General features: G+C 39.5%; 1 protein-coding gene across 6 annotated transcripts in view; it reads right to left on the reverse strand.

Annotated features, from left to right (window-relative positions):
• Clcn5 (chloride channel, voltage-sensitive 5) overlaps nt 1–16,365 on the reverse strand; it is a 165,549-nt gene that overhangs the window by 129,821 nt on the left and 19,363 nt on the right. For 4 of the 6 annotated variants that reach the window (XM_011247445.3, XM_011247442.2, XM_011247443.3 and 1 more), the window contains one exon: nt 16,268–16,336. The exons of the other annotated variants lie outside the window; for them this stretch is intronic. In XM_011247445.3, the coding sequence (XP_011245747.1) occupies nt 16,268–16,336 (69 nt within the window). The remainder of the gene's footprint in view (nt 1–16,267; nt 16,337–16,365) is intronic. 6 annotated transcript variants of the gene reach the window in all.

Genomic DNA, 16,365 nt, shown 5'->3' on the forward strand with positions numbered 1-16,365 from the left:
TCTGAAGACTGGATTTAAAAAGCAAGGATGTACTGACTATATACAAAAGGCCATCTAAATATAATGATGCAAATAATTAAAAGTACAATGCCAAGAAAGTAAACAGCACATGAACACTAACCAAAAGAATGCTGAAAAGTAGATTTTGTAACAAACTCTACCAGCAGGCACAAAAAATGATCAGTTGACACAATCAATTAACACAATAATGCTAAATTTATAGGTACCTAACAACCAAGCTTCAAATATTAGAAGCTAAAACTATGAACAAAGATGAATAACTCCACAACATAATTACAGTTGGAGATTTTAACACCACTCTTTCAACAATTGATAGAACAAATAGAAAACTAGAAAAAGAGAGAAAATTTGAAACTTTCTAGCAAACAATTGTATCCTGCTGACACCAAACCTTCCGCCCAAGAATAGGATATCTGTTCCCTTCAAATGGACATGGAAAACTTACTAAGATAAACCATATCTTGGGTCAAAATGCAAATATAAATGAACTTAATTTTTGTCTGAATGGGCTTTAAAAATCCAAAGCATACAGTTTATTCTCAATCTAAAATAACACTAAATATGAAATCAAAAGCATAAAAGACAAGTACTAAAACTCTAAATATTTAGAAACCATTAACAGGTTACGGTCATAAGAATTCACATTGATAATCCCAGCATTTGGGAAGGTGAGAATTGTCTCAAGTCTGGAAGTCAACTTCAGGCCAGTATGAGCTATAGTTCTCAAGAAAAAAATAACCAAAAATAAACACTAAGAAAACGAAAAGTTAAGGGATATAACTTAAACAGCACATGGGGAAACATTTACACCACTAACCTACATGAAACTCTATAAAGAAAAAGGAGGGAGGGGATAGGAGGGAAGGGAAGGAAGAAAAGTAAAACTAACAGAAAAAGAGCAAGTGAAAGCCAAGATAAAATGAAAAGCTAAAAATACCACAGTGGGAACCAACGAGAAGGAAAGCACAGAAACAAAGAAAATCAAGGCAATGATAAGGCAGTTCAGTGAGACTCTCGGTTAAATAGACCATCTTCTAACCTAGGACAGGACACAGAAAAACCAAGAGTGGACAGGTATCACTCTACTGGGAACGAGAAAAGAAAAATCATTATGGGACGCCACAAAATTTTTAAATGTAGAAAAATACTATGAATAATTTTATTATAATAGATTTGAAAACACAGACAAAATGGACAAATTTCATTAAAGACACAAATTACAAAAAGAGAGCAAATAAGAAATAATAGGAATATAATATGCCTACTAAAGAATTGGGGTTGATAGTTAAAAATATAGCCCTTACCATCCCACTCGAAATCCAGCTGGCCTCATGGGGAATTCACCAACTATACTGCCTCACAACGTTGAAGATGTCAGAGAGTTTTTTCTTACCCATTCCATGAGACCAGTATTAACCTGATATCAATACCTGGGGGAAATATTTTAAGGAAACTAAAGTCCAATAGCACTTTTCATAAACATACGTGTACAGATTCCTAATTGAATCCTTTTTAATACAACAATATGTAAAACTTATAATCAAGACCCAGAAAGGTCCCTCAGGAATATAAGATTGATAACACTTTGGGGAAAATCCATTTAATTTAATTCACCAGATTAAAAGATTTTTTTATTACATATTTTTCTCAATTACATTTCCAATGATATCCCAAAAGTCCCCCATACCCTCCCCCCCACTTCCCTACCCACTCATTCCCATTTTTTTTTTTTTTTTGGCCCTGGCATTCCCCTGTACTGGGGCATATACAGATTGCGTGTCCAATGGGCCTCTCTTTCCAGTGATGGCCGACTAGGCCATCTTTTGATACATATGCAGCTAGAGTCAAGAGCTCCGGGGTACTGGTTAGTTCAATAAAGTGTCTGATCATAGAAGGACAGAAAATCCACTTGAAAATCTAACATTTGTGCCTCATACTTAAAAACGCTCAACAAACTAGGGACTGATGAGAACATTCACCTGACAGATGGAACTTCTCCAACCTGATAAAGCGCGAAGGAAAAATAAACAACAGCAACAACAAAAACCCTCCTTTCTAGTGATCAGAACACAAGCTTTCACGATCTCTCAATATTGTACTGGCAGTTCCAGCCAGTGCAATCACGTAAGACAGAAATAAAACCATGTAGATGAGAAAGACAGCAAAGTAGTATTTGCAAGAGGCATGCTTATCTCTATGAAGAATCTATAGACCAGCTACTAAACTACTGAATTCCATGATGTTGCAGGATATAAAGGTAACAACTGCCTTAGTTTATATGTTATAGTTAGGGTTGACTATTGTGGTGAAATCCCACGAAAAAAACAAAAGCAACTTGGGGACGAAAGGATTTATTTCAACTTATGACTCTTGGGTCACACTCCATCTTTGAGGGGAGGGGCAGGAACTGAAGGCTGGAGCAGATGCAGAAGCCGTGGAGAACTACTGCCTCCTAGCTTGTTCCCATGGTTTGTTCAGCCTGCTTCCTTATCATATCCTCCTGGACCACCAACTCATGAGTGGTAGGGCCCACCGTGGGATGGGCCCACCCACATCAATCATCAATCAAGAAAATGCTGCACAGACTTGTCCCCAACCCAATCCATTGGGAGCATTTTCTCAGATGAGGTACTCTCATTGAAAATGACTCTTGCCTGTGTCAAGTTGACATAAAAACTTGCTGGCACAACATCTACAGATCAATTCTATTTCAGCATACTACGAACAAAACATAAATAAGTCATTTTAAATAGCCCCAGACCCATAAATCACTTAGTGATAAACCTGAAAAGAGACATTTTTCTTAAATTGGATATTTTATTTATTTACATTTCAAATGTTATCCCCTTTCTCGATTTTTCCCCCAGAAATCCCCTATTCCATTCCCCCCTCCTCCTGCTTCTATGAGGATGTACCCCCACCCACCCACCCACCCACTCCTGCTTCCCTGCCTTCGCATTCCCCTACACTGGAACATCAAGTCTTCACAGGACCAAGGGCCTCTTCTCCCACTGATGCCCAACAAGGTTATCCACAGGAGCAAATACGGAGACAAATGAAGGAAAGGCCATCCAGAGACTGCCCCACCTGGGGATCCATCCCATATCCAGTCACCAAACACAGACACTATTGTGGATGCTAACGAGTGCTTGCTGACAGGAGCCTGACATAGCTGTCTCCTGAGAGGCTCTGCCAGAGACTGACAAATACAGAGGCAGATATGCTGGCAGCTAACCATTGGACTGAGCAGGGGTCACCAATGGAGGAGTTAGAGAAAGGACTGAAAGAGCTTAAGGGGTTTGCAACCCCATAGGAAGAACAACACTATCAACCAACCACAGCTCCCAGGGTCTAACCCACCAACCAAGGAGTACACATGAAAAGAGACATTTAACACCCATACTTACACTGAAAACAACAAAATATTGGTGGGAATTAAAGGACATCCTATATGGACATACCTAGGTTTACTGTATGCTGTTATGTCTCAGTACAGCTGATAAGAGTAGATAAGACTCCAGGTATTATTGGGGCCAAACTCTCAGAAATCACCAGACCAACACTAGATAGATAGATCCTCTAGCTTGTGACTTCAGTGTTCTAGGTCTTGAACAGGATGAGTATGACCTGATATGAGTATGACCTGATATGCTGACCTTCCAAATAACACAAGATGGTTGACTGACCTAGCTCAATCTTGCTTATAGGTGGCATATTACTCAGTAACTGTACATACTGATAAAGTTGAAGAAACGCTTACCTCTGGACTTTGGAGATTCAGTCATTACAAGACTGAGGCAGGATAAAGTAAGGTCTGTGGGAATCTGTTGTTGTAAGAGCCGTGGAAAAGACAGGGCTCAGGAAGTGGCTACTGTGCTGGCCTTGAGAGAAGCAGCCTTGGAGACATGTACCTGACACATAGCAAGTGTACTCACTCCAAAAGCTAGCTCAAGCAATGTCATAAAATCATCAAATTTAATCACAGACCAGCAATAAAGAGTTTGCCCTAATCTAAATTAGAGTTGAATGCAAAATAATCTTCATACAGGAATAAAGGAGTTCCAATAAACTCATTGATAGCAGAGGCAAGATTTCAAGGGACAAAAGAAATATCTGCAAGCAAATTAACCTCACAGGCAAGAAAACTTTTTACAGTTTATTGCAGCATCAGAGATTATGAAAACAAACAAACTGAACTCAAATCCCAGCATAGTTAATAGCCACAGAGACCAGAGCAAGATACTGATTCTATGTGACTCAATTCCTTCACATGTAAAGATAGAGGGCCAAAGTGACCTAAGCATGGTGGTACATGCCTCTAGTGCCAGATATTGAGGAAGATGAAAGGCAGGAGGATCATAGGTTCAAGACCTGCCTGGAAAACACAAATGAGAGCCTGGCTCCAAAGAAGACAAAATAACGAAGTCTAGGGGATACAGTAGAGCAGCAGAACACTTGCCTAACATGTGGAAGACCCTGGACTCAATCCCTAAAACCATAGAAAGATAGGGCTGAGGGCAAAATAGCTCATTCTATAAAGTTGTCATGAAGATGAATAACTTAATATTTGTATGATGATTAGAAGCCTAAAACAGTCCATATTTTGCTTAAATAGCAAAATGAGAATAAACACATTGCCACTTGTTCATTAAAGTATCCACTGTCAAACATTTATCCAAGCTGCACTTTTCACTAAAATACAGTTTGTTTACTTAAAACCAGACTGAATTAATGAGGTTTCCAGTCAAAAACTAACCTCTTACCTACTTCTCTTATGGTGATTCTTCCTAAAGAACATTATCCAGGATGTAGTTTTGCTACTCTGTTTGGAACTGATAACAACGTATCCCCCACCTCACCAAACAGAGACCCAGCTCAAAGACCTTGTGCTTAGAAAGCAATTCATTTTTAAGAAACAATTAGTTGACATTTTCTGACACACACATGGAGCTCGATAAATGGCTATTCATCGGACATCTTTCCAAGCCAAAAAACAAAACAAAACAAAAGGAGACATACTTGTTGTTATTATTTATACAGTCAGTTAAAACTTTGGGTACAGAATAAAGGCTTCATATAAGACAGTTACCACCTAACCAGTTAATCAACTTTAATAAAGTTGCACAAGATTAATATTAGTGCTATTTAACTGCAGACTTACAACTTTAATTTCTCTCAAAATGGTAATGAATGCAGATACTCCTTAAAAGATAAATAAAAACAGGAAGAATATACTATATTCTAAACTTCCTCAGTAGAAAATGTAACAGGGCTTCAGGATAATTCTGACATTAGTTGACTAGTCAGTCCTTTGTGGAGGGAAATACTGAGGTCCTCCATCCAGCTGGCTAAGCAAAATCAGCAGGATTCAGAGTGACAAATGTCAAACTTCCTGCTGAGACAGGAAGAATGCAGAGTTCATGACTACCCTCAGCACTAATGAGTGTGAAGCCAGCCTGATCTATTTAGCAAGACGGTTAAATTTAAAAGGGGGCTGAAGTAGCCATCTAAAGATCATCAAGGACAGGCCTGTAGTCTGACAAAGTCAGATTTGTTTGCTCTTCACAAAGGACTGCACTCAAGGAATGCCATTTAACACGAGAGCAGAAGTGAGCTTCTGTGCCTGCCTATTTAGGAACTGTAAGGAGAGCCTAAGGACAATGGAATCCATTCTAGATGCTCACTGGTTGAGGGCTAGGAAAAGCTGTCATACACTGGAAACTGGGTCTGTTGAGAGGCAAGCACAACTCAGGAACTGGGAATGCCCACAACAAACAGAGAAGTAAATCAGACCTGGAGACATCATAAAGAAAGGAAGGAATAGTCCCTGAAAGAGAAAGACCTTTGTGGCATCTTACAGCTGCTTCAAGCCCTCGAGAGGAATGCCTTTTCTCTTTGTGTCAGCTCAGGCAACAGAACAAGTATTTTCTTTCTTTTTTCATTTCATCTGATTCTCATATCACAGACACTTTTTTTATTCTTTCAGTGGCTTTGGCATGGATGCTGAGAATCTTCTAGTTCCTCTTTAGTCATACAGATATTAAGATCAGAGATGCAGTTACATAAGTAAATATTTCACCTTTATTTCTATTGACTTGGAAATCTTAGGTAGGTGACTAAAGGGTCTAGGGACATATGGAAGATTTTCACTTTATTTGTTTGTTTCTGTTTAATTATTTGATAATGTCATACAATATATTTTGTTGCATTTTTCCCCTCACCCAACTCCTCCCAGGGCCTCCCATCTACCTCCCTACCTACCCAACTTCATGTTCTGTCCCTCTTAGAAAACCAACAGCATGGGCTCCAACTTGTGCTGGCTAGAATTACTCCTAAGCATGAGGCTCTCCCTGGGATGTGGTTAATGAAGCTAGGGTGTCGCCTCATCAAAGATGAGTGATTTTTCCCAAGAAGAGTTTCTCCTTTTGATGTTGAAACAAACATGACTTGTGACCGGAAGAAAGGAGACGGGAAATGAACATCTTGCTACTTTGACAATGTTGAAGAACAAGATATGATTTTTCTGTATGGTGACTAAGATCTTAAAACTGTGGATTTCTGATAAGGGGTGGAGGACATTTCACAGACACCAGGAAGAAATCATTTTGCTATAGATTTGCTAAAATGCTGAATATGAACTTAAATGAAAATGTCGAGAGAAAACCAAACCAAACAAACGCCAACTGTGAAGAGAATGAAAACTCATCACAGAAGAGCATCCCTGCTTTCTCAAGAGCTGACCTAGGACTGAAGGAGTCTAGACACTGATTTTAGTGTACAGGTAACAAGGTCACTAGAATTCCTAGATTACAAAAAAGCAAAGGTAGGATGGAGAGATGATGGCTCCTTGGTAAAGAATGCATATGACTCTTGCAGAGAACCTGTGAGTATTTCCCAACACCAAGTCTGGGTGGCTCACCACAGCCTGCAACTCCAGCTCCAGGGGTTTCCAATCCCTTTGGCCTCCACAGGTACCTATACTAATGTGTACATATCCATACACAGATATACACATATAGACATAATTAAAAACAAATCATTGTTCAAAAAGAAAACAAAGGGGACATCACAGTTATCAAGAATTGCTGAGGCAGTATCTAGCACTTTGTCATGGAGGGAAGTGGTATATTGATTAAAGAAAAGTGCTTTGGAGAGACACTGACCAGGATTCAACTTCTGTGCACCTTCATATTTGTTATGTAATCTTAGTCAAGACATCTGCCCTCTCTGAACCTTCATTGGCAAGTAAATATTTCACCTTTATTTCTATTGACTTGGAAATCTTAGGTAGTTACTTTACTAAATTAAAGGTTATATACTGCACTCACCACATCACCACAGTAGTATCCAAAACAGGACTTGTTCAAGCTCAAGCCAGAAAAATCCCAATATGGAGAGAAAAGATGGGCACAAAGTCCCAGCTCTAGATAAAGAGCTATTAGGAATCTATTGATGTTGGGAGAGGGAAAGTCAGTTTTCTTTAAAGGTGTGACCCCTGGTAGGTTTCCCATACTTCAGTAGCAGGCCACCCATGGGACTTGATGGGTTTAAAAAACAAAGTTGGGTAAGTAAGAAAGGTCAAGTGAGTCTGGAAGGAGTAGGGAGGGATGAATATGATCAAAGTACATTGTACATAATTCCCACAAGAACAAAGAAAAGCACAAACACTATCATCATCATCATCACCACCTCCATCAATACCAACAACATGACCTGTAGTCAAAAAGTAGTTCTTATGGGACTCAACAAACCAAAGAACCATGGTAAGAAATATTTGGCTGGGAGTGAAAAGCAAAGAGAAAGAAGTACTGTGGGTATTGCAGCACATTATGAACATTCTTGAAACAGAAGAAAAGTACACTATTGAATTTCATACCTCCCCTGTTTCTCTTAATTCCTAAACAGAAACAGGGAACCTCAAGTGCGCGCACACACACATACACACACACACACACACACACACACACACACACACACACACACATCTTCCCACCTGTGCTCTCTGTACCCGGTGACACCTACTCTGAATTTGTGAGCCACGATAACCGTGAAAACTTAATTCTTAGTAGAGAGACTACTGGAGAACCATACTGCATTATGTGTAGACTGAAAGGGGAGGAAATATAGATGATTCTTTCAATGCATTCTAAAATAAAGCAAAGGGAACAGATAGCCCATTTGTCTCTGACACTGGTAAAAACCAAACAGATTTGGAGGAAGTTCAAGAGTAATTTCTTCAATATGTTTGCAACTCAAAAGAAAATGAGCTGTTTTTAAAATACAACAGATACAAGAAGGAAGAAAGATTGTCAGTGGAACAAACTACCTTAGAGGTGTCATCAGAGGATAGGTAAGGTGAAGAGCAACGTCAGGCTTGGGAAAGACCACATAAATGCAAAGCAGCCATGGATCTATATGTTTGAAAGAAAAGAGCATCTGTGACCAATGGCTCTCTCTTTTCGAGGAGGTAGAGAACTAGATCACATGCTGACCAGAGTCGGGGAAAGAGACGACTAAATTAAAGGGCTGGAAGACATGGCAAGAAAATGGAACAGCAGCTGTGGGAAATTGAAAAAGACACCAACTAGGAATGTGTAAAGGGATTAGTAAGCGGCTGTTCAGGATCCAGCTGTGGTTAGAAATCATAGTTTGGTCATGGATATAATGAGCATGGTGAGGCAATTTTCCCTAGTATTTACTCAGAAGCCTGGGAACCAGGCAGAAGAAAACAGATGCTAAAATCCATTTAGGTTTGGGGATTGGCAGGGCAGGTGCAGCGGAACAAGAAGAACGTGAGGGAATTGGGGATACTTTGGGAATTAGTATCAAATGGCTGGCGGAGCCAAGTGAAAGTAGGGAATGTTCGTTGGGTGGGAATGGACATGGGACTGAGAGGCTAGAAGTCAAGGAGAACGGAAGATGGAGTGGAAGTGTATAAGCACTCAAAGAAAGTCTGTGAAAGGGAACAACAGAGGTGGGACAGCTCCAGATGATGGCATTGGTGTGACCAAATGAGGTTGCTTGGGCAAAGTCCAAGTGAAGGTCATATGACTGGAAATCAAGAAGAGTTATGTGGGGGCATCTGGAAACTCTTCAGTGATGCCCGGAGTCAGCATGGCATGCAAGACTAATTTAGGTGCCAAGGGAATCGAAGAAAAAAGTCAAGCAAGTAACCAAAAATTTGCTCTGTGCCTGCCCAGTACCTGGTAACATGAATGTCAAAAGGGGTGGGGGTCGGGGGAGTGTTGAAAACCACTCTGGCTCTGGGAGCTTTCTTGAGAATAAGGAATTTGCAGACTAAGCAGCTTCATCTAAGAGAGTTGTGAGGTGGGGTGGGGAACAGTGTCAGCAAGAGTAAAAACTTCAGAGAAATGGTTGTAAGCACGTGGTTGGTTTTTTTAAACCAAAGAACACAGATTCAGGAAGATGTAGGAGATCAGAGGGGGAAAATAGTGTCATCCAGGAAATGCTCTGGTTATGAAATGGGAAGGGATTGTGTTGAATTTATACCAGAGACATTTCATCCTTTAGGATGCTGAGGAAGCAACAGAGGAACTGGAAACTCAGTGAATTTGGCCAAGAAAGAAGAAGTGATTAGTTAAAAGCTGAAGTGAAAGAAACTTTAGGAACCATGTCCAGATTATCATAAACACTTCTTGGTAACAACTATAGACAGAACAACGAAGACATAGGTATGAACATACCCCATGAATATTGGGTGTAAGATTTTCGATAAGTGATCACAGGGACCCTTTAGGAGGTCAATGTTTTAGAAGAATAAAAAGTAGAGGGACAGTGTCACAATGTCAGTATCCACACATCCCCCCCACCCCGCCCCAGTTGTAAAGAAATTAAAAAAGCTGAGGCAACTAAAGACCACAGTATGACTAAACAGAAATCATATTAATATGCAACAGGAACTGATGTAGCCATAGCAGGTGCACATTCTTCCATGTAAGATAATCTACCCTGAGTAGAAAATATATGTGAACAGATGATGGAGAGACAGCAAGTGAGCAAGGACCACAGCAGAATGGTCCAGTTCCTATTGCTATCCCACCTTATATGACAGGGCTAAGTTTTCACACTGGTAATGGCAGGACAAACACGAAAAAGATGCTAACCTACGGGCAATCGTGCAGTTTCAAATGACTTTGGTTCCATGGACCCTAACAAAATATAGCACTTGTGGTCAGAAGGTAACCTGCATTCCTCATTAAGAAGTTTCTGCTGGTGATCTCTGCAAAAAAGTAAAAAAAGAAATCATGGTGGGCTGAGTCAGGGGTAGCTCAGTGGCTGAGGACTTGCCTAGCACATGCGAGGCTCCAAATTTGATGCCAAGTATCACACACACACACACACACAATATGGCCAATTAGAATGATTAAGGAAGGCTATAGTTTGATACAGTTTACCAAAGCCTGTAACATTTCCAAAACACCTTAAAAACAAAAGTGACCAGGTGTGGTATTACATGCCTTTAATCTCAGCACTTTGGAGCCAAAGGCAGATGGATCTCTATGCTCATGAGAACTGTAGACTGGGGTAATGTCACTGGCTCAGTATTTTAACTTCCCGTATTTTTAGACAATTTTTCTTTGCAGGATCCACTCATAACAGCCATGTGATAAAGCTGCATACAGCAATACACATACTAAAGCTTTCTTTTACTTGAGTCTCATCCTCCTCTAACCTCTGTAGAGTTTACCAATGTCCATTTGTTGGTTTGCTGTTGTAATAGAGTTCACATATGATGCTATTATTGTTATTGAAAGAAGCTAGGAAGAAGTGCATGGACCTTGCCTGTAACTTCTTTACAGTTCCTATAATTACCTGAATGTATAATTATTTTAAAATAAAAAGAGTGCATTTTTTCTTTGGGGTTGTTTGTTTGTTTGAGGGAAAGGTCTCTCTATGTAGTTCTGGCTAGCCTGGAACTCACTAAGTAGGCCATGCTGGCCTTAAACTCCAGAGCTCTTCCTGTTTCTGCCTCTCAAATATTGGGATTAAAGGCATAGTCACTATAACAGCATAAAAAGATTTTTTTTAAAGAATAGTAACTAATAGATCAATGTTTACCTCACAGGCTTGTAGGCCTCAGGACTCTGCATTTAGCACTATTAAAATACCAGAAGCAAAGCATGTATAAAAGAGGGAGACACAGGTGATCTGCTTTCAAAGAGAACTAGAATCCGAAAACGTTGACAGGCAAAGTAAAAGTGAGAAAGGTAGAACCCACTTTAAATCTCCTACCTAGGGCACAGTGTCTGACACAAAGAAGAGGACAAAAAAAATCTGAAAAAAATTAATCAAGATTTGTCTCCAGCATCCAAAGGAGCTGCACCTGTAGTTCAGTTGATAGCGCGCTCTCATAGAACGCAACAAGTTTGGGGTTAATCCCTAGCACTCCATGAACCAGGTGTGCTGTGCAATCCTCGAGTCCCAATACTCAGGAGGTAGAGACGGGAAACTCAATGTCATCTTGGGATTCAGGAGAACATGTCTTTAAAAAGGACAGTATGTGAATGAGTTTTAAAACAGTCAAGGATGCCTGGTGGGATAGCACACACCTTTAATCCCAGTACTCAAGAGACAGGCAGATGGACTGCTGTGAGGTCAAGGCTAGCCTAGTCTACATAGTTAAGACTCTGTTTCCAAGAAAATTTAAGATTAGTGAACGTGCATTGCAAAAGACTCTATAATCAACAGAATGATAATATTCCTCAAACTACTACAACACTCAATCTCTTTAATAAAGTACGTATTCTTTTTCTTGAAGGTTCTTGCTTAATTGTTCAGGCTGGCCTCAAACTTAAAATCCTCTTTGCCTCAGCCTTTCAACTAGGATTACAGTCATGGGCCATCATGCCCAGCAATAAAGTGTGTGTGTGTGTGTGTGTGTGTGTATTAAAGAAAGTAGAGTGGAGTTATCTATTATATCATCATTGAGCTCTGAATATATGCAATAAATCAGGTCTCGGAGAAAAGAATCACAACTAAGTGTTTAAAGATCCTATTGTACAAAGAACATAATAGCCAAGCATGGTGATACATGCCTATAATCCTAGCATTTGGGAGGTGCAGACAGAAAAATCAGAAGTTTATGGCAACCCTTGGCTGCACAGAGAATTTGAATCCAGACTGATACAAAAGATCTGTCTCAAAAAAAAAAAAACACTAAAAGTAATACAAGATATTTAGCCTGGTAAAAATTAAATATAACCAGTAAACATGACAAGTTAGTTAGTAACTATTACGTATGCCATAAAACAATGGTAGGATTATTAAACTTCATTATTGACAACATAATGCTTTACCATTTACAGCATACTTGTCCCCCTATTTCTTTTGTGTATGGGGGAGTGGGTTAGGTTCAAAACGGGGTCTCAAACTATAGATTACGTTGGCCTATAACCAACTGTGGAAGCAGGCTGACCTCCAGCTCACCTCACTCTTCCTGTCACAATCTCTGAGTGATGGGATTACAGGTGTGGGCCAGTATGCCCAGTTACAACATAGAAAGGGAGAAGAGGAAGGAAAACGGTTTTCTTCGGCTTGGCACTAGAGGTTAGAGATCAGAAACAGACTGGAGCTCTGCCTGCCATAAAGAAGGACTTTCCAACATTTTAATCTTCATGAGACTGGAATAACTATTATAAAAGCACTCAGGACAAACTAATAGACAGTTTAGGCACTGTACATTTCATTATCTGATGTAACCATCATAAAAGTCCTGTGAAGTGGACACTATTATCCTTTTACAGATGAGAGAACTCAATTACAACATCGAGGACTTAGCTGATCTGCCCTAGGCTATAGCTACAGCTAGCCAAGTGTCAGACTTAGACATCAAATTCAGGCAGGCCCACTCCAGAGCCAATGCCTCTGAATAACGACAACAATCACCACAGTCACTGGCTAAGGCCACTGCAGGGTGAGTGGTCTATTCATCTTAGCCGAAGGCTACACTAAACCAAGATATACACAGGTAACAGGGTTCTAGGGATTTTGAATGATAGGTCAGTTTGAACTAAAAAAACTACACCGTTTCAGGATATGGCTAATATTAGCTCTAAAGCTCCCAATCATATTGTTTGAAAGTACATACAAGAGTATCAGGCATGTTAAGACAGACCTTTGGTATAATGGTAGATAGTAGATAGACAGACAGAGAGATGGCAGTTATTCAGTTTTGTCAAACTGATACAATCTAAATACATTTGCATTTCAATGAGGGATCATCTATACTTACCTAGCCTGTGGGCATATCTATTTAGGGATTATCTTGGTTACTGAGTAAATCTGCCCACTGTGGGTGGCAGCATTCCCTGGGCAGGCAATCCTAGATTGTATAAGAGTGCAAACTTGCACAAAAGCATTCATTCATTGTTCTCTGCTCTTGACTATGGATGGAGCTGCTTCAAGTTCCTGTTGCCTTGATTTCCCTGTAACGATGGACTTGAGAGCCGAATGAACTCTCCCCTAAATTGCTTTGGTCAGGTTATTTTATGTCATCAACAGGATATGAAACTAAGACAGACAGAGATTTAAAAAAAAAAAGATTAGACTTTGGCTGTGCCACAATTTGCAGCTTGAAAGTCCATTAGTGCCATTTTATGTTGTAAAATAATAGGCTTCATGAAACTACAGGTGTGCCTGGAAACGTGTGTATGTATTATTTCCTATTCCAACCCTTGTTTCCACCAACTGTTACAACATATATTAAAAATCGCAAACTGCGTAACTATATAAGCAAAGGCTAATACATTTGAGTACATAAAATGAAAGACTTGTTGGGGACAGTGATGCACTATTGGATTCCCAACACTTGGGAGGGACAAGCACATGGTCATCCTCAGCTATATAGCAAGTTAAAGGCCAGCCTGGGCTACATGAGACTATGTCTAAAAAAATGGATTTTTAACAAGAATAGATTATATAATCATTTGTAATTTTTAAAAGGAAAGAAGTAGACTATCATTTCTCACTAAGAGACAGCTACTGTAACATCTCATAGCTTTAACATTTTGGATTCTATAAAAGGAAAAAAAAATCAATTTGTTGAATACTATCCTCTGGAGAGCAGGAGGGAATCAATGTAGCAGATTCTATATTAATGAGGCAAAACTCTATTAGCATAAAACCAACAAGCCAAAAAACTTAATAAAACAACCTGCTTGCAGTTAGAAACTGAAGAACCACTACTAGTTAATTATAAAGTTCTTTTCCCTCCAAATTTCAATCTTGAAAACCATATTCTTTTATTTTCAAAGTTTTAAATTTTTGCTTATTTTATTTTATGTACCTGTGTGTATGTGACTATGTGTATCTGCATTCACAATATGCACACATGAACAGAAGAACATCAGAAGAGCGCATTAGATCCTCTGGAACTGGAGGTATAGGCCATTGTGAGCTGGAACCTGGACTCATGTCTTGTCCTGGGTCCTCTGCAAGAGCAGTCAGTGCTCTTAACCACTAAGACATTTCTCCAACTCCTCAAAGCTGCTTTTTAAGTGCCAAATATATTCCACACCAAACCAAAGCAATCAGCCAGTCACGGTGCTTCATGCATAGAAGCCTAGTACTTGGGAATGGAGGAAGGAAGATGCTAGGCCAGCCTAGCCACATAACATTGTGCCTCAAAAAAGAAAAAGAAAAGGAATACAGGAACAGTAAATGAGCCAGTTTGTTAAATACCTGGTAGCTGGCAAGAATTGAACTAAGTAGTATTAGTGGAGTAAGAAGATATTTTTTTACCCTTCCCACTTCAAAGTAAAGAAATTTCTGTTAGAGTAGCCTTCCTGGCCTCTCTATCTTATTACCTACTCCTTCCTGTGAAGGGAGCTACAACTTGCCTAAGAGATTGGACAAGAAAAAAATCTAAGTTAAATCTAATTTCAAGACAGGGCCATTTTAACTAGTTTTAAAACAAACAAGCCATCTTCCAGGCATAACAGGAGACAGAGGTGTTCAAAGGAACCGTGGTCTACATAAAGAACCCCCGGCCAGCCAGGGTTACACAGTAAGACCCTAGCTTAAACAAACAAACAAACAAAACCACATGAAATTATACGCTCACCTGTCCATCTCTAGTACCCCAAAACGTAAGTGAACCATGAGCTATGCATCTAATGAACCCTTGCAAGCCTGGCTGATCCAGGAGTTCAGAAATCCAAACAGCTATTCTGTAATAGAAGTTGCCATGTGGGTACAAGAAAGCAGGGAGATGGGGAATGTGTAGCAAGCAATACAAAGAGATCACCCCAAATGCACATTTCAAGCTCTCTGGCTTCTCTCTAACATGTGTCACACTGAAACTCCATTTGGTGAGCAACCATACAAATTCAGGGACCTGTCACCAATATCTGCACCTCCCTTTGAGTAAGGAGGGTACCACTACCTAATTTTCTTCAACCAGCTCAAATGTCACCTCCTCCCTAGCCTTCCATCCTTAACCTAGCTACAAATTACTGTTCTCTTAGGAGTCTGCATTCTTCTACTACTCATTATACAAATGTAATCCTTTTACTAGACTATAAGTTCTTGATGGAAAGATTCAAGTCAATGATTTTGGATGAGCCACAATATCAACACAATGCTTTACACCATTGCTCAATAGATGGGAGTAAAACACTAATATGTTCCTAAACTTAAAACTCTCTTGCTCCTCACCCCTTAATAAAACAGTCATTAGAGAGTAGGTGTGATATCTTCCTATGAATGATTGCAGCATCTAGCTTCAGTCCAACGTAATGAACTTTTTTTTCTGCTTCCTCTGCTTTCGTCTCGTGTATATGATGTGATACAAGGGTGAGATCCTGCACATTTCTCAGAGCTGGCTTGATAAAACACTCTATGGCAATACTGTCTAACACAAACAAAAGCCATTCAGGCAATTTTAAATTTTCTAGATGCTGCATTAAGAAAAAAATAAGTGAAATGAGATGTAACACTGTATTTTATTGAATAAATACATAGAAAATGGTATCAGTTCTATACGTAACCAATAAAAACATTATTATAGCTTTTAGATTCTTCTATATATCAAGTCTTTGAAACCCACTGTACATTTTATACTTACAGCATATATTCATTTATACCAGGAATTACTTATTAGTTATGGAAAGTTTTTACTTAGTTTCTCTTTGCCCCACTTTCTGCAGTTTAAAAAGAAGAATATTACTACTAACCTTTGACAGCTCAATTGCACTGGGAAATGTGTATAAAGGATTTAAAATGGTACCTGGGAGCTGGCGAGATGAGTCAGTGGGTAAATGGTCCAGCGGCCAAGCCTGTCTCCCTGAGTTCATTCCTGGATCCAAATGGTGGAAGGAGAAAACC

Source organism: Mus musculus, chromosome X (assembly GCF_000001635.26).
Source record: "Mus musculus strain C57BL/6J chromosome X, GRCm38.p6 C57BL/6J".
Classification (NCBI taxonomy): domain Eukaryota; kingdom Metazoa; phylum Chordata; class Mammalia; order Rodentia; family Muridae; genus Mus; species Mus musculus.